The sequence below is a fragment of the Odocoileus virginianus genome, chromosome 7, assembly GCF_023699985.2.
Source record: "Odocoileus virginianus isolate 20LAN1187 ecotype Illinois chromosome 7, Ovbor_1.2, whole genome shotgun sequence".
NCBI lineage: Eukaryota > Metazoa > Chordata > Mammalia > Artiodactyla > Cervidae > Odocoileus > Odocoileus virginianus.
This window is the reverse complement of record NC_069680.1, coordinates 69082425-69107447: the sequence shown is the minus strand read 5'-3', so window position 1 is coordinate 69107447 and position 25023 is coordinate 69082425. Positions and strand designations below refer to the sequence as shown.

The 25023-nt window shown below is 39.7% G+C and overlaps 1 protein-coding gene across 4 annotated transcripts in view; it reads left to right on the top strand.

The window, feature by feature from the left end:
* Positions 1 to 3: 3 nt before the first annotated feature.
* Positions 4 to 25023, top strand: part of DYDC1 (DPY30 domain containing 1) — a 57655-nt gene continuing 32635 nt past the window's right edge. Inside the window, exons 1-8 of one of the 4 annotated variants that reach the window (XM_020899051.2) lie at positions 4 to 134; positions 3438 to 3575; positions 3664 to 3833; positions 5816 to 5917; positions 14189 to 14281; positions 17413 to 17469; positions 18292 to 18393; positions 20717 to 20841. In XM_020899051.2, the coding sequence (XP_020754710.1) occupies positions 3687 to 3833; positions 5816 to 5917; positions 14189 to 14281; positions 17413 to 17469; positions 18292 to 18393; positions 20717 to 20770 (555 nt within the window). In that variant the 5' untranslated portion in view covers positions 4 to 134; positions 3438 to 3575; positions 3664 to 3686 and the 3' untranslated portion in view covers positions 20771 to 20841. Of the gene's footprint in view, positions 135 to 1433; positions 1543 to 3437; positions 3576 to 3663; positions 3834 to 5815; positions 5918 to 14188; positions 14282 to 17412; positions 17470 to 18291; positions 18394 to 20716; positions 20842 to 21718; positions 21922 to 25023 lie in introns of those variants that run through there. The other 3 variants (XM_020899050.2, XM_020899052.2, XM_020899053.2) reach the window with 3 other exon arrangements.

The following is a 25023-nucleotide window of genomic DNA, read 5'->3' as shown; positions in this document are numbered from 1 at the left end:
GAACAGCTCCCGGTGCTGGGCTGGGTTCCAGCGGGCAGAGGCAGCTTTGGCTCTTAGACCTTGCCAGTGGTGCGAGAGAGGAATAGTTCAGCGCCAGGCGGCATCTCTGTGGCTGAGTCCTCTCCTCCTCCCTGGTGAGCAGCGCCGCCCCTTTTGGAGGGGCAGGAGAGGCGGGTCTGGGATAGAAAAGCTATCGAAGCTCTCGGAATCCAGGTCAGGTAAAATTCGGGGTACCCAGTTAAATTTGAATTTCAGAGAAATAAGAAATCACTGTTTAGCACAAGTATAGTAGAGTGTATAATACAAAATCGTTTCTTGTTTATCTGAAATTTTAAATTTAACTGGCCACCGCATCCGATCTCTTCCTCTTCCACTCGGCCGGCTTTCTCCCAAGCATAAGCTATGAACCTCTGTTTCTTCGGACAGCTTCGCCAGGTTTAAGGCAGTTGTTTCTGTGGGAATGGGCTTTCTTCTGTTGACCCAAGATGCCTGTTGGTATGTATGAAAACTATGCCTTACAACAGGCTGGGTATTTTTGCTGTTTCGTGGAGAGGAAGCAAGCCAAACGAAGTAATGAGTTTCACCTGGGTTCCGTTGATGAGACGATGCAGCCGGCTTCGATTGGAGACCAGTCTTCCTTGGGCGGTTTCTTCTTACGGAGACCATGGTCGTCTTCTCTTGTGTTAGCTTTCTGGAGCTGCAGCAGAAATTTGTTCCAGATTTCCTGCACTGCAGGCATATTCTTTCCTGCCCGAGCCACCAGGAAAAAGTCCTTTAAATTGCTAGTGTGTTTCAAATGGAATTGAGATGTCAATGTAGTTATTTTTGTCCTTAGAGTATTATCCCATTGAAGAAGTACAATGAGGATACTGTGTTCCATACTCAGTTATAATCTTTCTTTTCTCTGTGTGGGTAAAATGCCAGCGCCAGCTAGGTAGGGCATTAGGTTTGTGCCGGGTTTTGGTTTGTGTTATGACAATGTTTATGCATACACAAGTACACATTTCTTTCCCCATAGCGGTTGTTAATACCAAAGAGGGCATACTAGATGCAATTTCAGCATCTTGCTTCCCCCACTCCCCGCCTTCACAGTATGTCTTAGAGCGCACTCCTGGTTTTGGAGACCTTCCTCATTCTCTTTATTTGCACAATAATCCACTGTGTGGCTGTACCTTAACGATGGATTCGCAATTTGGTTATTGTTAGTGATAGTACAAAACAACCCTGTGTATCTATTGTAACAGAGCGTGGGGAGCTCAGCCCTTAGAACACAGCAGTTGCTCTGCGGGTTACTCTGGACACCCCTTAGCAGGCAAGGGTCCGGCTCAGCCATTAGTCAGTACAGGCAGTGGGCCCGCCCATAAGCAACCAACCAACCATCAGTGAGTGACCGTTAATGGTCCTGCTTAACCATTGGTTGCTGCTGCAGTGGGCTCCGCCCACAAGCAACCAACTGTCAGCAACCGTTACTCAGGAACACAGCCGAGGGTCTGTTGGTGGAGTAGTGGTCTGTGGAGTGGTAGTCCTCGGGTGCAGAGTGAGGTAAGAGGCGGATCCAGACCTCCATGGAGTCCTCCAGTTCACCTGGACTCGGGCCAGTGGGTGGGCTGGAGGGCCCAGGGAACAGGCTGGGGGCTCTGTCCTGCAGAATTTCAGAGCCCTTGCCAGGGCCACCCATTGGCCTTAGCCCGGGGCTTGAGGCAGCGGTGAACCTCTCCCCCATTCCCACTAGCAGTGGCTGTCTGTGGAACCTGTTCCTCCCCACACCCCGCAACTTTTTGGGCAGAACAGAGAATAACATTTGATGGAATTTACAGGAGCACCATTACCTGACCATGATCTGATACAAAGAAGTTTGTAACAACTAACTCCACCCCTCTCTCATCTTTCCTAGAAAAGGGCTTGACTGAGAGCTTTGGAGTTTGGAGTTTTTAAAGCATGAGCCACCCAGTTCCTTGCATGGCCCTGCAATAAACCTTTCTCTGTTCCAAACTCTGACGCTTTGGTATTGTTTTGGCCTCACTGTGTGACAGGCATATGGACTTGCATTTCAGTAATAATATCACTTCATATTTTTGTAAGATAGGATCCCAGATGTGAAACTGATGATAAATACATATGTACATACATATGTAAAATACAATGGTAAAATACAATGGTAAATACATATGTAATTTTCAAGATATTTACAAATCCTTCTCCATGGTGTTATGCCATTTGTACTCCTATCATGAGAGAGAAAGTAGGTTTGAGATCTATGGATCGTTGTTAGGGGTCATTGTTTCTACAATTTTGTGCAGAATGTTAGGTGCAATTGTTTAGGGACAGGTCTAGACACTGGAATTCTGTCCCCTGAAATTGCTCATGTCTGAATATAACAGATACTCAGTATATATTTGTTGAATAATGAATACATTTCATCAGATTATCAGAGGAATCTGAATTCCATACGGGTAATTCAAAGGTGATCACTGTTTTCAAAACACCTGAGATAGAGTGGTTATTGCATTCCTCCCTCCCTCCCTCTTTCTTTCTTTTATTCTCCCTTCCTTTCTTGTCTAAGATTATTCTTGTCCAGATTCATTAGTAAATTGGGACATTACTGAGAGAGTGGAGAAACTCATTCACTTGCCCATGGAGGGCCAGCTGTGTCCACACTGTGAATGAGCCATACTTTTTGAGGAGCTAGAGAAACTTGTCTTCTTGTGGGAGGACAGACATATGCATACACAGTGCTCAGGTAGTGTGACACATGCTGTGTGAGCTGCTTGGGGAAGGAGGACCATCTTTGCATTGCCTGGGAGACAGTTGTATGACCCACAGCAGGGAGAAATGAGAGAGGAGTGATGCCTTGCAGGTGAGGAAGTATTTTCCAAGCTGAGGGAGAGTGAGTGGGCTGTCATATGCAAAAGTCATGGAGATGGAAACATGCAAGGTGTGAGCAGAAGGATGGCAAGATCTTCTGTGTAGTTAAAGCCCAGGAGCCAGAAGGGATATCTGGAAGTGAGCCTGGAGAGAAAAGTGGAGCCAAAGCATGAGGAACTTGATATGCTATTCTTGAAAGGTTGGATTTTTTTTTTTTTATTCTTTGGCCTTGAGATATTTGGAGTTTTAAAAAATTTGAGGTGGATGATGGTGATATTTTCAAGAAATAACTCTCATGAGTTGCAACGAACATCTTAATAAGTCATGTAGGGTAGCAGCTCTGGAATCAAGAGTTGGGTATGATTCCCTCTCCATCATGCACAACCTGTGTGATCCTGGGCTGTTTGCTTACACTCTTTGTGTCTGGTCATCCTCATCTGCACAGTGGGGCTAAGGATACTGTGTTCAGGTATGCTGTGAGGATTTAGTAAGACATGCATCTCGTCATATGGACATCCATATGTCATATGGACAGTAATGAAAGTAACCCTTCTCTGACTCTTGGACTCCAGGGTCCTTCAGGATTTGGAAACTACTCTAGTCACGGCAACTTTTGTGGAGCCATTTTGGAAACTGCTAGAAGCATCCTGGAGCCAGCTTGCTAGTGCCCTGATGTGCTGATGGCAGGTGCCCATGAGTGGTGACAGAAGGTAATGCTTTGTTGGACTCACTAGACTCTGCTTTGACTGTACCTTCATTGAAAATTTCCTGCACTAATGCAAAACATTTATCTTTTAGAAGTTTTTATTTAGCAATTAGAAATGGAGTCAGCATATCTTCAAAAGATTCTTGGGACATGTCTAACTGAAGGTCTTGCGGAAGTGGCAAGGATGCGTCCAGTGGATCCAATAGAATATTTAGCACTGTGGATTTACAAGTATAAGAAAAATGTGACCATGGAGAAACAGGTAAATATGGATATAGTTTTAAAAATTTATTATTTATCAAAGAATATTTGCTTTACAATATTATATTAGTTTTAGGTGTACAGTAAAGTGACTCAGATCCATGTATATATTACATACATATATATTTTTTAGATTCTTTTTCCATATAGATTATTACAAAATAGTCAGTATAGTTCTCTGTGCTGTACAGTAGGTCCTTTTTTTACTAATATATAGTAGGGTGTATATATTTCTTCCAAATTCCTAATTTATCCCTCCCCTCTCCCCGAACCTTTCCCTTTTGGTAACCATAGCTTTGTTTTCTATGTCTTTGAGTCTGTTCCCGTTTTATAAAGAAGTTTGTGTATATCATTTTTCAGATTTCACATATAAGTGATATTGTATAACATTAATCTTTGTGTGACTTACTTCACTTAGCATTATAATCTCTAGGTCCATCCATGTTGCTGCAAACAGCCTTCTTTCTTGTTCTGAAGAGTATGCCTTTGCATATATGCACCACATTTTCTCTATCCATTTAACTATCACTGGACTTTTAGGCTGTTTCCATGTCTTAACTATTGTAAACAGTGCTTAAGTGAACACTGAGATGCATGTATCTTTTGAATTAGAGTTTTCTCCAGATATATGCCCAGGAGTGGAATTGAAGGATCATGTGGGTTCTATTTTTCATGTTTTAAGGAACCTCCATACTTTTCTCCATGGTGATTGTACCAATTTACATTCCCAACAGTGTAGGGAAGGGTTCCTTTTACTCCATACCACCTCCAACATTTATTATTTGTAGACTTTTTGATGCTGGCCATTCTAACTGGTGTGAGGTGATACCTCATTGTAGTTTTATTTTGCATTTCTCTAACAGTGATGTTTAACTTAGCATCTTTTCATGTGTCTTTTGGCCATCTGTGGGTCTTCTTTGAAGATAAGTCTATTTAGAATTTCTGCCCATTTTTTGATTATTTGTTTTTTCTTTTCATTTATTTTTATTAGTTGGAAGCTAATTACTTTACAATATTGTAGTGGTTTTTGCCATACGTTGTGTTTGTTTGTTTTGATATTCAGCTATATGAGCTGCTTGTATATTTTGGAGATTAATTTCCTTGTTGGCTGCATCATTTGCAAATATTTTTTCCCATTCCGCAGGTTGTCTTTTAATTTTGTTTATGGTTTCCTTTGCTGTACAAAAGCTTTTAAGTTTAATTAGGTCCCATTTGTTTATTTCTATTTCCATTACTCTAGGACATGGGTCAAAAAAGATATCACTGCAATTTAGGTCAAAGAGTGTCCTGCCTATGTTTTGTTCTAGGAGTTTTATAGTATCCAGTCTTACATTTAGGGCTTTTAATCCCTTTGGGGTTTATTTTTGTGTAGGGTACAGGAGAATGTTCTGATTTCATCCTTTTACATGTAATTGTCCAGTTTTCACAGCATTATTTATTGAAGAGACTCTCTTTTCTCCATTGTATATTCTTTCCTCTTTTGTCATAGATTAATTGACCAAAGATGCTTGGGTTTATTTCTGGGTTTTTTATCTTGTTCCATTTTGGATCTTCTGTTATAAAATTATATGAGTGAAATAATTGGCCCAGTGTCTTTGCTTTTTGAAAGAAGTTCAATATTATCATTTCTTTCTATTATAAAAATACAAAACTTGGACAACATGAAAAAGCAAAGAAAACAAAGACCTCTATTTAGATTTTTAGGTATTTTTAGTTAGTCTATAATCTTTTTCGTATGTACTTGTCTGGAGTTTTGTTTTTTTTTACACAATTGTGACCACATTCAATGTGTAATTTTAATTTTATGCTCTTTGTTGAAATAATACACGCATTTTCCCCAATTATGATATAGTTTCCTAATGGATAGCTTGTAATTTGCTTTTCTTTCCCTATTGGTGGTGGTTAAGATGCTTTCAAGATTGTGATTTACAAATTGTTTTATCTGTAATTAGTAATGTGATGTTTTTCTTTAAATCATACGAGAGACAAGAGGAAATGGTCCAACTGGAGCATGAAAGAGAAGTAGCTTTGATGGAGCAGGAGATGATGGAGAGACTTAAAGCAGAGCAGCTTCTCTTCCAGCAGGTGAGACCAGAGAGTTCAGTGGTGCCTGGAGCCCCAGGGGTGGCACCCTTGGTACGGTACCCCCACACCAAGGTGCAGAAAACTCCTCACCTCTGGTTGCTTAGATGTGGCTTCCTTGTATCTTCAATGTTATGTCTGTTATGTGGTTTCTTTTGTTTAATACTTATTTTTATTTATTTATCCTACTTGGCTGCACCAGGTCTTAGTTGCTGGCATGGGGGATCTTCATTGGAGACATGCAAGATCTAGTTCTTATATAGGGAGCATGGAGTCTCAGCTACTGGACCACCAGGGAAGTCCCTGTATGTGGCTTCCTTACTGGGGAAGAAGCAGTGTGAAGTAGGAGGAAAACCCAGAGAGTTTGCTATCACAGAAGCCAAGGGCACAGCATCTTAGTGAGACCTGAGTGGTCAATCATGTCTGTGGTTGGTCAGGTGAGAACAGAATTGTCAAGTGCTCACTTAAGGCCACTGGTGACCTAGGTGGGCGCAGCTGTGTGGGGTGGGGTAAAGCAGAGGAGATGGAGATGGTGAGTAGATGTAATGCTTTCAAGGAGATTTTCAGGGAAGGAGTTTTCTTTTGTTTGTTTTAAGGAACAGAGTGGAAGGGGAGTGGTTGATTTAAAGAAATGAAGGGGATCGTTACTAGGGTCAGCTTTTCTTGGAGACCAGAGGAAACTGTCTCTGGAATGAAAATTAAGCAGGTGAAAATATCCTTTGATTCAAGGGAAGAGGAGAAAATGGCATTAAATACATGTGGTGTGTAGGTTTTGTTGAGCAAAGATGAAAGCAGTTTCTGTGTGACTGTCTTTTTTATAAAGCAGGGACTGTGATCATCTACCCAGAATGAGGTGATAAGGTAGGAGGTGACTGGAGAGTGGTGAAGGTTTGAAATGGTGACTTTGGAGAATTAGAGTTGACCAAGGAAACTTAGCATCCCTTGGTAGCACTGAATTCCCTGAGTCCAAGCAGTCATAATGGGGCCTTTTGGTTTGATTTTGTTATTATGTGATTTTTCTCCACTTAGACCTAGGTATACTGGTAAAGATGTGAGGAGACAGACAGACTGAAGTGAGTTTGGGTTAGCAGGATTGGGGAGCTAAGGATGTTGGTATGAGAATGGTTGAAGAGGTGTGTCGTGGACTATAAACCAGATAGGGGAAAGTCCTAGAGTGACTTCTGGACTAATTTAATTTATGGAGCACTTCTAAACCAAATTTGAGTCACCCTTATACTTCTACCATATAATACCTAACTCTAGAGACTCAACTCTAGTTTAGATATTTTAAGAAGGGATTATTTGGGTGTGTGGATAAAAAGGAAAATGTAGACATGGAAAATAGCCTATCTTGTCTCCCATCCTCAATACTTGGTAAAACATTCTAGGCACCTTAGATGGATATGGCTGTAGAGGCCTTTACTGCTTCTGAGTCTTCATTTTTCAGTCATTGGGCTTACTTTTGTGGAGAGGTTGCAAAGTGTTGGATGTCAAATGCCCATCCAATTGGGTAAGTGTCTGCTGCAACTTTGAGTGAGGATCTGCCCTGCCTCTTCCAGCTCCTGGAGCTGCATCTGTCCCCTGTCTCTCTGAATAAAGGGAACTTCTTAGCAGTTCTCCTTCCCCAAGACAATTAAATCACAGCTGTGGAGGTACCCTAACTTTTGTTGACTTATCTTCTTTACATTACTTCAATAAAGTTTGACAATACTAGAAACTTTTCTCTAGCTGTATCAGTATGAAGCCACCTACTGTGTATTGGGCAGGTGGAAGATACAGTAATATCCTGCAGAAGGCATGGTGGCTGGTTAAAGAAGTGGATTGGTGGGCAGAGAGAGATGAGAGGAGAAGGGATGTGTGTAAAGATGGACCAGCAGAGAAGAACTTAAAACAGAGTGAGGCTAAGATGAAGAAAAATCAGAGAGGCTTTCTGTGTGCTTTGAGTCAAATGAACTGGAGATCAGGACTCTGATCACCTGCCTTTTGGTTGCAAAAGCAAGTGTCTTCATAGTATAGCTGACTTGAAATTCTTTGAAATTTTAAAAACTCTTCAGCAAGCCCAGGTCGTTGTGAACAGGGAAACATTTTTATTGGTGTTTTTTACTTAGGAGCTCATTTTGGAAGTAATAGTTTTATATTTGTTTGAATGTTTTTCTAATGGTATTGGTCACATGTGAAGAAAGCAGTTGAGTTTCAAACACTTCCTGAAAATGTTAAGAAACTGGTTATGTTGACCAGTGTGGTTGGTATTTAACAACTGCGTTTTGCATTATTATTGACTGATTAGAGTTATTTCACTTTCTTTACTGATTTCTGAAATGATTGAATGATAACATTCCTGCATTTCAGCTAGCTAGCCCATCACTTTTATTTTAGTGGGGATGACATAAGAATACAAAGAAATTAACAGCCCTTTGTGAATAACTATTAATCACTGTTTATTATCTCTTAGTAAAAAAATGTATTTTTAAAAATGCCTTCATATAGTTTTAAAATGCTGTTAATGGAATGAGCTTCTATTATCCTGTTTATGGGGTGGCACTGGACTGATGGTAAGAAATTATTTTCAGGTGAGGTTAACCAACTCTTCCTGTAAAGGTGGATATTTTGTGGTTTTCAGGCCAAGAGGCAAAACTGAGGATATTGTGTGGGGATTACGGTATATTATGTAGCCATAGCAAGAGAGAAATTTCTATAGATGTTTTATCGATGAAATAAAAAATTAAAAAAACTACAATTTCTTTCTGTAATGTAGGCTTACTATTGAGAAGAATTACACTCCCCCTTTAAAGCTAAAAGTTCACTTAGTTGGACTTCAAAGATAATGTTCCCTCTCATCAAAATGGATAGAAATGTTTCTGTTAATGCTGATCTGTAATGAGATTTTATGTATTTCATCTGTGAAATGTTTTCTCACTCATAGGTCCTACCAACTGTTGATAATTAGTCCCTGTGCCTACAATATTCAGTGTATTGATCTCTTGGAAGGCACTTGTAGAAGACTACTCAATTTTTCTCTTGATATTTGTCTTTTACCGTGTCTCCACCTGATAGATTAATCCCTTCCAGTTGATGGCTGGTGAAAGCTTCTCAGTTACACAGTTTTGAAATCCATTGTAAATGGATTTTGAAATGTGGGAATTTCCTTTGCACTAACATCAGGCCTAAACACACTCTGAAACTATAGTTTGAACTTGGAAAATGTATCTGGCACAAATTTGTATGGGAATAGAAATCTGTTTTCTCAGACAAAGGATTAATCTCAAAAATATACAAGCAACTCCTGCAGCTCAATTCCAGAAAAATAAATGACCCAATCAAAAAATGGACCAAAGATCTAAACAGACACTTCTCCAAAGAAGACATACAGATGGCTAACAAAGACACAAAAAGATGCTCAACATCACTCATTATCAGAGAAATGAAAATCAAAACCACAATGAGGTACCATCACACACCAGTCAGGATGGCTGCTATCCAAAAGTCTACAAGCAATCAATGCTGGAAAGGGTGTGGAGAAAAGGGAACCCAACACTGTTGGTGGGAATGCAAACTAGTACAGCCACTATGGAGAACAGTGTGGAGATTCCTTAAAAAACCGGAAATAGAACTGCCATATGACCCAGCAATCCCACTCCTGGGCATACACACCAAGGAAACCAGATCTGAAAGAGACATGTGTACCCCAGTGTTCATCATAGCACTGTTTATAATAGCCAGGACATGGAAGCAACCTAGATGTCCATCAGCAGATGAATGGATAAGAAAGCTGTGGTACATATACACTATGGAATATTACTCAGCCATTAAAAAGAATTCATTTGGATCAGTTCTAATGAGATGGATGAAACTGGAGCCCATTATACAGAGTGAAGTAAGCCAGAAAGATAAAGACCAATACAGTATACTAATACATATATATGGAATTTAAAAAGATGGTAATGATAACCTTATATGCAAAACAGAAAAAGAGACACAGATGTACGGAACAGACTTTTGGACTCTGTGGGAGAAGGCGAGGGTGGGATGTTTTGAGAGAACAGCACTGAAACAAGTATACTATCAAGGGTGAAACAGATCACCAGCCCAGGCTGGATGCATGAGACAAGTGCTCAGGGCTGGTGCACTGGGAAGACCCAAAGGGATGGGATGGAGAGGGAGGTGGGAGGGGGGATCGGGATAGGGAACACATGTAAATCCAAGGCTGACTCATGTCAATGTATGACAAAAACCAATACAATATTGTAAAGTAATTAGCCTCCACTGAATAAAAATAAATGGAAAGAAAAAAAAAGAAATCTGGTTTCTGACAGCACTGGGAGTGTATATAGCAGTTTGATGTGATTTAGATGGTATTAGCTGTTGTTGAAATGATTTTACTGACGTGTTAAGGTTTACATATAAGTGCTGTTTTGCCTTATACTTTTAGATTGAATTGATTAAAAATTGTTTAGTCTACAGCAGAAGCTAATTTCTGAAGTTATTTAATGTTTGATAATTGTGGTTGAAAATAGTCTTCTCATTCAGAAATACCCCAGTCTTGTCCCTGAACTCAAAAATTCACAACAAAACTGTTAGGCATGAAACTATCAAGTGGTAGAGCACGTCAAGATATATTCAGCTTCTATTTCTTTTCTTTTTTTTTTAATATATGGTCTTTGTAAAATTATTTATTTATTTATTTGGCTGTGCTGGGTCTTAATTGTGGTGTGCAGGATTTTCTATGTTGTGGCATGCAGGATCTTTAGCTGAGGTTTGTGAATTCTATTAGTTGTGGCATGTGACCTGGACTTCCCTGACCAGGAATTGAACCCAGGCCCTGTATTGGGAGCATGGAATCTTAGCCACTGAACCACCAGGGAAGTCCTCAGCTTCTATTTCTTATGAAAATTCATAGAGCAGATGATGGTTAAATTCATAAGGGTAAATGAAGGTCGCTGTTGACACTGTTACTGAACCAAACTCAAGTCTGTTCATCCAGTGCACAGTAAAGCCAAATCTGTTGACGCTGGGTTGTGGTGAAGGCAAGTACAGAGTTTACTGCAGAGTAACAAGCAAGGGAGCAGGAGACAAACTGCATATCCACTCAAACTTAGTGTTTGAATGAGCGGTTTTCTTAAAGGGGAAAAGGAAAGAGGCTGGGATTAAGTTTGTGACATTTCTGTAACATTTTCTATTTTTTAAATTGAAGTATAGTTGATTTACAATACTGTGTTAGTTTCATGTGTATAACAAAGTGATTTGGTGTTTTATATATATATATCAATAGATACTTTTTTCTGTTTCATTATAGTTTATTACAAGGTATTAAATATAGTTCTCTGTGGTGTACAGTATCCTTTTTATTTTACATATGGCAGTGTGCATCTGTTAACCCCTACTCCAATTCCCCCTACCTTTGTTAATGATAAGTTTGTTTTCTATCTCCGTGAGTTTGTTTCTGTTTTTTATGTTAAGTTCATTTATACTATTTTTCAGCTTCCATGTACAAGTGTGATATATGATATTTGTCTTCCTCTGTCTGACTTATACTTAGTATGATAATCTCTACAACTATCCATGTTGCTTCAATACTTCTGTGATATTTCTTAATCATTGCTTTTTTTCAGTCAGCAATTGATTGCTTTTTTTCAGTCAGCAATTGATGTTTCAGTCATTTTGAACTCAGCATTGACTCCTTTGAAAGTCAGGGTGTCGTCCATTTACAGTTCTCTGGCCAGGTGGTCCATGGCCCATTGGGTCCGTTAGCTCATCTTGTCCTAGAGAAATGATCTGAATTTGTACATTAATGATAAAATAGCAATTTTAGTGCATTAACAATGTTACCGACAATAGCAGTTTTAGTCATCTGACTCTGGTTGATCATAGTGTTCAGTTAGCACAGAATTGAGGTCAGAGAGGACAACAAAGGGAATAGAGTTTTGGATAGAGAGATTAATCATAAACTCGGTATGGGAACTCAACTTGAGGGGGTCTCAGTTTCAACACTGCTGGCTCAGTAACACATGATCAGTTCAGTTCAGTTGCTCAGCCGTGTCTGACTGTTTGCGACCCCATGGACTGCAGCACGTCAGGCTTCCCTGTCCATCACCAACTCCCAGAGCTTACTAAGACTCATGTCCATCAAGTTGGTGATGCCATCCAACCATCTCATCCTCTGTCATCCCCTTCTCCTCCTGCCTTCAATCTTTCCCAACATCAGGGTCTTTTCCAGCGAGTCAGTTCTTCGCATCAGGTGGCCAAAGTATTGGAGTTTCAGCTTCAGCATCAGTCCTTCCAATGAATATTCAGCACTGATTCCTTTAAGATTGACTAGTTTGATCTCCTTGCTGTCCAAGGGACTCTCAAGCGTCTTCTCCAACACCACATTTCAAAAGCATCAATTCTTTGATGCTCTTTAAGAATTTTCCATAGTTTGTTGTGATACACACAGTCAAAGGCTTTGACATAGTCAATAAAGCAGAAGTAGATGTTTTTCTGGAACTCTCTTGTTTTTTTGATGATCCAACAGATCTCGCAGTTTGGTTCTTCTGCCTTTTCTAAATCCAGCTTGAACATCTGGAAGTTCATTTCGAACTCTAACACATGATAGAGTCAAATATTTCCTGCAGAGTAGCTGCTATTGAATCATACAGTGAAAACTCATAGACTTTAAACACTATGTTTTCACAAACTTTGTAAATTTGTCCAATTAGGGCTTTTTCTGTTCCACACACACTTTTTTGGCAGGTTGTTACACATCTTAGCAGATTTCATATCTGGTTGTACTGAATTAATGTTCCTCAATGTCTGAAGATGTTCTTGCCTATAGTACTTATTCCATGAAGAGTGTTCATGGTGGTTGATTTTTCAGTCACTGCAAACTCAGCATCAACTTCTTTGATAAACAACAGCTAAGCAGTGCTGAGAGGATTTTTCTACTCATCGAGGGCAAGGAAGATCAGTATTTCCCTTGTCTTTAATTGGCCATTGAAGTTGTTCCTCATGTCATCCACTCTGAGCAATTGTTCTCACCAAAAGGCTAATAATCTTAATTTTTTTTAGACACTGAAATCAAACTTGTTTTAATTAAATAACCATCGATAAGTGTGTTTCTTTGGTTGGCTAACAGATGAGCCACTTGGGAACTTACTTTCATTGCAGCCTTCTTTTCACTTTTAATTTTTGTGAAGAAATTCTGTTCTGGTGAAATAATTTTGTTTTAAATTATCTAATATTTCCGACCTTTGTGTTCATGCGAGTTGAGACCATTGTGATGAGTGCTTACTCTGATAATATTGACATCTACTGTATTCTTTTAGTACAGTGTCATTGAATGAGAAACACCATCCTTTGCTGTTGAATAATTTGATAATAAAATAACCCACAGTCTGCTTTGTCTTAAAAGAGCAGCATTCAAAATTCACTTCTTTTCTTGATGGATAAGGCACTGGTTAAAAAAATATCCCGGTGTAGTGATACTATGGCACTCCAAACACTGTGAGTTCTGATGGTATCAGTGAACTTGCATGTACTATGCTGAGCAGAAGTGCAGGGCAGTGAGAGCACCACCTGCTGCCTCTGTTGCAAATACTTGACTCTGCTGTCATGGGGCAGAAGCAGTCACAGTAAATGAGTGAGTGAGCATGAGCCAGGCAGTGTTTCAAGAGAGTTTTATTTATAGACACTGACATTTGGACTTCACATAATTTTCATGTGAAATAAAATATTATTCATTTGGTATTATTCAACCATAAAAATGTATAAAAACCTTTCTTCACTTGTGGACTATAGAAAAACAGGAGTTGGGTCAGGCTTGGCCAGAGGAATTTAGTCTGTGGACTTCTATTCTCCTGGAGCTAGGATATATGTTGAGATGGGGCCAAGTATGTTGTTGATTGTCTCTGGGTTCAGGTAATATACTTAAAAATGTTCTCATCTACTGTTTTACAACCAGAGTTTGACTATTTGAAGATCTATCAGTTCTTAAAGAAATTTTATCTGAGACAAATCACTGCAGTCTCATTTGTAGCTTCTAGAAGAATAGGGAAAATGATTTAATTTTGTACAAATACTGCTTTTCTAAAATTAGCAACTAAGGAAGCTTCCTTTTAAATTTTTTACTTCACGAAATATTTGTAAAAGCTAAAGTACTGGGACACTGTGACCATTTTTTCTCTTAAGTTTCTGAAATTTAGGTGAGTGCAACCTTAATTATCCTGGGATACTTCAGAGTAATCTAGTGAATTCCTTGCAATAAACTCTAATATGACTTATTTATATCTGAATATTCAGCAACAGCTGGAATTCCAACTGGAGTTGGAAGAGCAAGAAAAAGAGAGACAGAGAATAGAAGAACTGCAGAGAGCTCAAGAACAATTTGAGAAGGTAAATTAAAGTTTTATAAATGTTTGTTTTATTGAAAACCTCTTAGAATCCTCACTGTTACTTCCAGTTGTTATAGCAGGGGATTCACAGTCTAAAGACCTGCCACATATTATTTGTGTGACTTAAGCAAGTCCTATAACCCTTTCCAGTTTCAGTTTACCTTTTAGAAAAATAGGGATAACAGTATAATGTTATTGGCAATATCTCACTGGGCTGTTGTAAGGATCAAATAAGTTTGTGTATGTGAAACTGCTCTGTGAGCAGTGGCGCTCTCTAACATTGATATGGTTCCTAATTATGATAGCTGATACTGAAGGCAAAATTCTTTGTAGTATTGGAGGTATTCTGATCTCTGAGACCGTAGTTTGACTCTTTTCTTCACACTGGATGTATTATCAGCAATAACTTACATTTTAAAATATGTTCTTATTTGGATTTTTCATGTCTTTAAATTTTTGAGTAACTTATGTCAAAAAAGTCCATCTCCCTTGACTGTGTCTGTTTTATGTCAAGCCTCCTGCTTGGTCAATGTTTCCTTGTGTCCAAAAAGTATATGTTGTATAGACCAAACTTTTGCATGACTGAGTTATACTTTTCAACTGGATATTTCTTATCATATACTTAGAATTATCAATTGTTACTCAAATGTTATTCCTCTACTTAGTCCATGGTTAAAATTTAAAAAATTTAAACTAGAAGCAGGTTTTGCAGAGCATATTTATTAATGACTTAGATGAGAGCATCATTGTTTAAAGCGATTTGAAAAATAAGTTAAAGGGTAAATTAAATTTTTTAAAAAATGAGATTTAATTAATTTACTATTTTTTCCCATCAATTTACAATGCTTATCATTCTATAAGAGATGAATAAGAATTGTTCTTTACAAAGTGAAATCATTTAGCCCTATTGTAGTCTAAGTGTTGGAAGACTACTTTTGTGAGTCAAAAAGATGAGCTTTTAAAAGGATAAAATCAAATACCTATACAGAGTTTTAAAAAACACAGATGCTGATGTTATCTTTGTCTGAATGAGCATAGGGCACATGGATATCCATGCATGCACACACACGTAAATGCACACACCCTTCCACTTCAGTTAAGATTCAGTGATTGCAAATAAAAGAAGAAAACTCAGAATACATCAAGAAGATAGTTATCAAAATGATAAAAGAATTGAAAATGTGTTTTATTGAGATGCCCTGATACTTATATCTGAGTGATATAGAAAGTCTGTGATTTATAGGAGGGATTGGCTCCAAAGGGTCCCTGTTCGTGTTACTTACTTTCTGGGCATTATCAGACTGAGTGTCCAGAGCTGCAGTAACATTAATAATCCATATTCCTACTGGCTTATCACCCCTTTCTTTCCTGCAATATACTGCCTTGCTCAGAGGCAAATTCATCCAGGTCTTTTCATATTGGCTTTCTTGTGGCTTCAGAGACATGACTTTAACTATCATTTGCAAAAGGAAATTTATTGGAAGGCTCCTGGGTTGAAGCAAGGTTTTACAACTAAACTGTGAAGGTCTTTGGTTGAGTTGGGTCTTCTAGACCTCTGGGAGCAAGAGAATCAGTGCTGCCAGGGCTCACACCTCTGCTATTGTCTCACTGTGGCCTGGTTTGCTGCACATGGATGAGGATCATCATGGTCCTTAATGGTTCCTAGGTCTTATAATGCTGTGGCTCCTACCATCTGAAAGGAATAGATTCCTTTCTTTTGGGTTTCGATTAAGAAAAGAATTTTGGGAAGGATTCTGACTGGATAAGTTTGTGTCAAGTATCCATCCCTTGGTTGGGTAACAGAGTCCTGTGAGAACATGGATTTTTCCATCAGAACCACGAAGCTGTGGGATAAGATGTGTACAGGAGAAGGGAGTGATCTGGAGAAAAGCTTACAGTGCTAAGTTGCTTCAGTGTGTCTGACTCTTTGCGACCCTATGGACTATAGCCCATAAGGCTTCTCTGTCCGTGGGATTATCCCAGCAAGAATACTGAAGTGGGTTTCTATGCCTTCTTCCAGGGGATCTTCCCAACCCAGGGATCAAACACATGTCTCTTACATCTCCTGCATTAGCAGGTTGGGTTTTTTACCACTAGTGCCACCTGGGAAGCCCATATGTACCAGTTTAGTTCAGTTGCTCAGTCTTGTCCAACTCTTTGCAACCCCATGGACTGCAGCATGCCAGGCTTCCATGTCCATCACCAACTCCCAGAGCTTGCTCAAACTCATGTCCATCGAGTTGGTGATGCCATCCAACCATCTCATCCTCTGTCGTCCCCTTCTCTTCTCGCCTTCAATCTTTCCCAGCATCAGGGTCTTTTCCAGCGAGTCAGTTCTTCGCATCAGGTGGCCAAAGTAGTGGAGTTTCAACTTCAGCATCAGTCCTTCCAATGAATATTCAGGCCTGATTTCCCTTAGGATTGACTACTTGGATCTCCTTGCAGTCCAAGGGACTCTCATGTACCATATGTGTCCCTAATCATCAGGGCCATTATATAAAAAGTCACGAGATGACTCACCTTTGGGCAGCTGAAGTGAATCAGCTCAAGAGCAGTTAAGTCAGCTTGCTGCCTTAGAATGAAAAGATAGAGGCCACAGCAAGGTTTGGTTTGATTAGAAGATTCTGTGTTTTCACATTCAGAAAGCAGTCTCCTATGTATTCAGAGTGCTTTATAGAGGGCATTGCCCAGGTACTGTGGAGAGGTCACATGTATTAGGTAGTGCCTTGGGCCAGACTAATTACTTTAGAAATATTTGCTTCTTTTTTACTATGTATGAAATTCTACTTAACTGAAAGTTATTTCAAAATCTCTTATTCTAAGAGTTTATTAAACTTTTTATTTTGTCACTTTTCACTTTTGTTAGTAATTTGGCTTCAGGTTTAGTGTTTCAGCCTATTTCATGTTTTAAAACGTTCTATTTAATTATAAACAAAATGTATTAGTCACCTATTAATAGAGTATTAAATGAGACTGTATCTGTAGTTTTGTATTCATATTTCTCCTTTAAGAAAGACAGCATTTTTGCTGTTAAATGGGTCATAATGTAAAAATAAAATGCTTAGAAATTAAACATGGAATAAAAATGAAAAGCATATTCAAAGTATTTTTCTCCATTTTTATATGTTATAGGAGTTGAGAATGAGCATGGAAAATATGGCTAAGGGTGAGGATACTGTACATGGAGAGGTGAGAAGAAAAAGTTACTCTGTTATGGGATATGAATAAGTATCCTGGAGTGTGATGCTTAATTTTGATGCATTAGTAGATATGTTTTAAAAACAATTTTATTTATCTATGTTTGGCTGTGTTGGGTCGTCTTGCTGCACAAGGCTTTTCTCTAGTTGCAGTGAGTGGCTGCTATTCTCTAGTTGAGCTACTCGGGCTTCTCATTGTGGTGGCTTCTCTTGTTGAGGAGCACAAGCTCTAGGGCACATGGGCTCAGTAGTTGCAGCTCCCAGACTCTAGAGCACCGGCTCAATAGTTGTGGCACACAGGCTGCTCCCGCAGCATGTTGGATCCTCCCGAACCCATGTCTCTTGCATTGGTAGGCAAATTCTTTAACACTGAGCCACCAGGGAAGCCCAGTAGCTAAAGTTTTAATATGGAGATCATCAAAACTGATAGTTCAAATACATAATCTAGTAATAACAAGTCACAAATAGGGTATACTCTAAAGCCAGTCCTCAAAGTGGGTAAAACTGGGATATTCAGTTCGTTTTTGTATTTTTAAAAACCAGAATATTATGAGATTATTGACCATATGATTACATGCAGTGATATGTTTTAAATTTCTGATGTATTTTTTTAAAAACACATTTTGGCATTTGTTTTTAGAATTCTCTTGTCATTAACAGGTATTGGTTCATTCCATTAACTGACAATGTTGAATTTTGATGTTATAACTCAGAAATTTCTTAGCAGAACTGAAAGCAAATTAATGTATTAATCTCAAAGTCATTTGAAAGTGAAAATGAATTATATGATTCATTTATGATCGTATGACTATAGGATGGAGCCGACTCAGGCAAAACACTAGCTGAAATTAGTGATCGATACGGGGCACCAAACTTGAGCAGAGTGGAAGAACTCGACGAACCAATGCTCTCTGATGTAAGTATCCTTAGGAAAGTGTTTTGTGAAAAACAGAGTTTCTTGTTTTTCTTGGGAAAGCCTAGTGTCTCTCAGGCCAGGGTTGGATAGCAAAATCGGTCTTTTGCTTCACAGAAAGAAATCAGCTTTCTGGGTGCCAACTTGTTTCTAACTGATGTTCTATGCAGTGTGCTGCTGGCCCCGAGAGTGAGGGCAGGCACTTGTCTGGCTCCACACAGAAGTGTGGGTTCTGATGGGGAGGTAGCTGGGTGTTAATGTGGGGTGAGCAGTGTGCCCTCCTGTGCAGGGGGTGATGTGGTTGATCGGAAGTGAGGCTTTGAAAATTTCAAAATCTCTTCAAAATGTATATTAAAAATCATGTGGAAAAATACATAATCTTTAAATTTTGGGGGCCGATATTTTGGTTCTCAGTAATAAACCATGGAGCCATGTAAATAACCTAATGAGAGTGCATGTTTTACAGTATTTATGTACGTTAGTTTATTTAATAATCATACAGTGTTTCCTGTGCACACATACTGTGCCCACTGTTTTTATGGCCAAAACAGGTCGTTCTGACCTTGTCTGGGAAAGAAACAAACAACTGGACAAGCAAGTAATTGTCAGTGTTAGAGTGGCCAGGTAATTGGTCGTCCAAAGCAGTATGCTTTGAGAGCGAGAGGAGGAGCTGTTGATATCTGATGCCATCAGCAGCTATGACCCAGGACTGCCCTGAAAGAGGTTGCATTGAGTCACCTGCATCAGTGGGCACTGACAAAGTAGAACAGCTGCCTGGCTGAAGACCCTTGATCAGGGAAAGCTTCATGGAGAAAGTCAGCCTTGTCACTCATTGAGGGGGGTGGGAGTCTGGGAGCACAGAAAGTATCAAGACCCAGCTGAGGGTGAAGAGAGAGGGAATGGGAGGCAGGGAGAGATCAGAGCTGGGACAGTGGAGAAATCAGGGGCCAGGCCACTAAAGGACCTGAATTTGTGCTCAGACATATGTATTTTATCCTAAAGGCAGTGGAGGTCAATGTGATCAGAGCTGCGTCTTAGGAAGGCCATCTGGCTATAGTGTGTAGAAGAAAATGGAGTGATAGATTTGAGAAGACCCACCAGGCGGGCTATTGTAATCTACGGAGAGATAGCATTGATGACCGAAAATAGTAAATGGTGTTTTAAGAGCTGTTCAGAAAGTGGAGCTGGGTGGATTTGGTTCTAATCAGTCAGTGGATATATTTTTATTAAATGGCTGCTGTGGTTGAGTACTATGCAGGGAGCTAGAAAATACCAGAGAGCAAAACAGATTGGGTTTCTGCCCTTTGGGATCCTCGGGCTGCTGGGGGAAAGTTCTCTGAGAGGACAGAGCAGGGAAACCTGATCTAGCCTCGGTGAGTCTGATGCAGGAATGACATTTAAAGAATTAGCCTGAGATAAGTCTAGCAGATAGAGACAGCAAGATGCTTTCAAGGAACTGGAATAGTCCAATATTTTGGTTTGAGTTGCATGGAGTGAGGGGAAGGAAGTGATCTGAAGGTTGGAGAGGTGGATATAGGCCAGATCATACTGGGCTCTGTGTGTCATGTTAGGGATTTTGGACTTAGGTGCAGTAGAAGTCATCAAAAGGGTTTATGTGAGGATTAGATAAGTGTTTTTAGAAGGTGCAGGGAAGATCTGAGTGGGTGGGAGTGGAAACAGTGGACAACTTAGGAAATTATCATAGTCATTCAAGTGCAAGGTGAATAGGATCAGGATGCACACAGCACAGATGAGGACAGTTGAGTGGATTTGCTATTAGCTGGGAGGATAAGGGGGAGAAAGAAATCAAGGATGAAGCCCAGATTTCTGCCTTGGGCAACTGGACTCGTCACCATTTTTTGAACTTTACCATTGGTTGAATTGAGGAACATATGAATAGAAAGTAGGTTTTGTGAAAATGATGGCTTCAGTTGCAGACATGCTGAGTTTCAGGTCACTGAGATATGCAGGTGGGTCTGGAGGACAGGAGAGAGGTCCAGGCAGGAAAGAGGAATTCAGTCATATATACTAAGCGAAGCTAGGAGAGTGAGTCAGATGCTCAAGAGAGAATGTAGAATGTGAAGGAGGGGTCTCAGGGTGAAGTGTTTGTGTGTGTGTGTGTGTGTGTGTGTGTGTGTGTGTATGTATGTGTGTGTGTTTAGTTGCTAAGTCATGTCCAATTCTTTTTTGACTTCATGGACTGTAACCCACCAGGTGCCTCTGTCCGGGGGATTTCCCGAGCAAAAATACTGAAGTGGGTTGCCATTTCCTTCTCCAAGGTGTCTTCCCAACCCAGGGATCAAACTTATATCTCTTGCATTGGCAGGTGGATTCTTTACCACTGAACCACCTGGGAAACCCTCTCAGGGTGAAACCATGAGAAATTTCAACATCTAAGGGATGGGTACAGGAACCTACAAGAACGATACAGACAACTATAAGAGAGAATAGCCAGAGAAGTAGAAGAAAGGATGGGTTAATAAATACACTGAGGATACAATTAAATTATTATTATGTTGAACTTGGATTTTATGTGAAATAATCTGAAACTATCAAAAAGCTTCATTTACATAGTCACATAGAAGTTACCTAAGCTCTAATTTTGTGTAGCTTGTACATTTCACAGTTCTAATTGTATTTAGTAAGTTCAGTCACTCAGTTGTGTCTGACTCTTTGTGACCCCATGGACAGCAGCATGCCAGGCTTCTGTGTCTATCACCAACTCCCAGAGTTTGCTCAAACTCACGTCCATCGAGTCAGTGATGCCATCCAACCATCTCATCCTCTGTCGTCCCCTTCTCTTCTCGCCTTCAATCTTTCCCAGCTTCAGGGTCTTTTCTAATGAGTCAATTCTTCGCATCAGGTGGCCAGAGTATTGGAGTTTCAGCTTCAGCATCAGTCCTTCCAATGAATATTCAGGCCTGATTTCCTTTAGGATTGACTAGTTGGATCTCCTTGCAGTCCAAGGGACTCTTAAGAGTCTTCTCCAACACCACATTTCAAAAGCATTAATTCTTCGGCACTCAGCTTTCTTTATAGTCCAACTCTCACATCCATACATGACTACTGGAAAAACCATAGCTTTGACTAGATAGACCTTTGTTGGAAAATAATGTCTCTGTTTTTCAATATGCTGTCTAGGTTGGTCATAGCTTTTCTTCCAAGGAAAATTATATTTCTAATTGTACTAATTAAAATTTCTAATTGTATTAAAGCACATTTTAATATAATATGCTACAATTGATTTAATACAAAAGCATACAATTAATTGTATTAGTTAAAGTTTATAATTATATTAAAGAATATTTACTTTTCATTTTGTTTTTAGGTTGCATTAAACATTGATCAAGATTTGTAGGATCAACCAACCTAAGAACAATAAATTTTTCTTCTTGCTTCAAGTTTCAAAATAGGAGGTCCCCGGTTGTATTTTTTTTACCTCCAAACTTGTACTCTGTTTATCCTCCCTCTAACCACAGCTTTATAAATGAGTTTCAAGTGTGGCCTTAAAATATTGTTTTCTTAATGTAACTGGTTATGTGTATGATGTCATTGAGAGAACAGAAGAGAAATTTTCCCAAAGCAACCAAAAGGAGCACCAGCTGAAAAGAATTGTGTGCATCTGTATGAGAATAAGATGGCCTGAGGTGAAAGTTACTGGTCTGTGAGAAGTGAAAGAGGCTGCCACTGTGTAGGGCTCAGGAACATTCAACATGCTTCAGACATGATGGTTTCCTCCCGGGTGTGCACTGCAAAGCCCTCCCCAGTTTGCTGGGAAATGATGCTTTGTAGTTCCACCTAATCCATGCTTATTAATGCGGCTGGGGTAGGGAAGCTTTGTTTGTTTTGCAGCAATCTTTGGGCAGAGGGATGATGTGCTGCTGTTGAAAGGAAGATCTCTCTTCCTTCAGTGGATGCTGGGTGGTCTGTGGACCTTGACTGCACTCTTGGCCTCTTGGAAGTTTCAGGGCTAGCTTTGAACTTTAGGGAGAGATTTGCTTTTATAAAAAATTTTTCCAGATCTGTTTATGTATGAGTCCTTTCTGTTCCTTAAGGAGTGGTATAGGCATGGAAGCATAAATGCCAAGAAGAGGCTTCTTCTAAAAAAAAATTCTGGTTTTGGTTATAATATACCTTTCCTGACGCAGTGAGAAGAGAACAACCTAATTGCATAAATGGGAAAAGAAAAAGGGGGAAAAATTATGGGAAAGAATACAGATTTCATTGAAGAGAAATGTTATATCCGTTCTATACTTTTTAAAAAACTTAAAGAATTTGGGGCTGCGCTGGCTCTTCCCTGCTGCCCATGGGTGGTTTTCTCTAGTTGTAGTAAGCGGGGGCCACTTTTCACTGTGGTGCGCAGGCTTCTCATTGCTGTGGTTTCTCTCGTGGAGGAGCGCAGGTTCTAAGGGAATGGGCTTCGGTAGCTGAAGCATGTGGGTGCAGTAGTTGTGGTCCAGGGGCTTAGCTGCCTGGTAGCATGTGGAATCCTCCTGGACCATAGATCAAACCTGGGTCCTTTGCATTTGCAAGTGAATTCTCAACCATTGTACCACTAGGGAAGTCCAGTTCTGTACATTTTTTTTTTTTTAGAAAAAAGTTCCAGGTGCCCTGGAGCCATAGATAACTTCTGTGTCAATCAGGCTGCCAGGCATTCTGCCCCCCCATATGGATGACCTGTGTTCACTGCACCCAGGCAGAAGTGTTGAAGGCAGCAGGAGAATGTCCTTCAAGGCCTCGGCCTCAACCAGTGTGGCACCATCAAGGAGGGCTAGGTGTGAAAAGACAGGCTCAGAGGGCAATCTTGAACTCAGTCAGCCCATGCCACTCCCCAAAGAGTGCAGTCTGGCCCTGGGATTTGGCAGCAAGAGTTTCTGAGTGCTACTCAACACTCAAGAGCGTTAGTCACAAGGTGAAGCTTTGTGGCTCTGCGATAGGGGATGTTCTTGTGTGAAGGGTCCCCAGCCAAAACTTGGTATAAGAGAAAGAAGGTGGAATGGGATAAGAAAGGAGATGAAAGGTGTTCAACCTTTGTCTGGGAAGAGAGCCTTCAAGAGGACTCAGCTGGTGATCAGGGTATAAGGGAAGAGTCTCCCATCTCCACTAGGAGATGACTCACAGATACAGCAGATGCCCACTGGGACTAGGGCAAGGCTGTCGTCTTCAGGCAGACACTTAGGCTGAGTTTGAATCTGAGTCTCAGAGTTTCTTGCTAATGGCAGCAAGACTTATTTTAGACCCACCCAAAGGATGGGGTCCTCTGTCCATTAGATTTCCCAGCAAGAATACTGGAGTGGGTTGTCATTTCCTTCTCCAGGGGATCTTCCCAACCCAGGAATGAAGCCCGCATCTCCTGCATTGACAGAGAAGCCTGGTGGGCTACACAGTCCATGGGGTACTAAAGACTAAACAGTGACAACAAAGGATGGGGTGGAGATGGCTCCTGTTCTGGCATACTTTTAAGTAGCTAGATGAGATCCTGTTTTGGTTGAAGTATTCTAGATTTTCCTACTGATCTGGTTCTTAGTGGGAGGCAAAGAGGAGGAAGAAGTGAAAGAATGGAGAGACATAAAGGATCTAAACATAAGTAAACTATAGGTTTCTGCTTCTTTTTGTTTTACTTACCAGTTGTAGTTTTTTAGATTCCACATGTAAGTGGCATCATGAAGTTAAATAGACGTTTTGGCTGAATCTTGAATAGCCAAATATTAAGTTCACTGTTCAGCTGAAGCTATAGGTTAACTTCTGAGACATAGCAATTTTTAAAACATCACTTTTATTAAAATTTTGGTTTAATATTATGATGCTGGAGCAGTGATTCTTCAGCATTTTTAAATGCTTGCAACTTTTGTGGTCACTGTGCCACACAATTGTAGTACTGTGTAAATGTTTATTTTCAGCTAAAATAGAGAAAGAAGATACTTTTCAGTACTTTTTCCCCCTAATGTGTTTTTTTCTTTAAGCTCTCAATTATTTATTTGTGTTTGATAGTTCTGGATACCTAATTTTTCTCCAATTCAGTTTTCTGCTCTGTAGATGCTATATTTTTAATTTTGTTTGGATTGAAGATGATTTATCCTGGATATAGCTGTATATATTTTTGGGACATAACAGCTTTATTGAGATAAAATTCACAAGCAATCACCCATTTAAAATTTATAATGCATTGGTTCTTAGTACATTCACTGGTTTGTACAACCATCACCACAATCAGTTTTAGAACATTTTCATCACCCCAAGAAGAAACTGTCTGGTTTAGTGGTCATGACACCTAGATCCTTCCCCCTCAACTCTAGGCAACTACTAATCTAATTTTTATGTATAACATCAGAAAGCACAGCATCTGACCCACCATCAGTACAGTTAAGAATAACCGTTGGGTTAGGGTGATGATAGTCTGTGCTTCCAGTCTTCTGTGTCCCCTCTTGCAACTCTGAAGTAATTTGTATGGTTACAATATGACCATCCAGTCCTAATCATTTTAATACTAGTTGCTAATTTTTATCCAAATCAAACTTTGCATTGGAGTTTGTGAAATTCATTGTTAATTCTATTTTCCTTTTACATTTATGTCTATCTTCTGAAAAGTTTTTCATAATCATTGAAAATCATTGGGTTACCCCCAAATGTAAT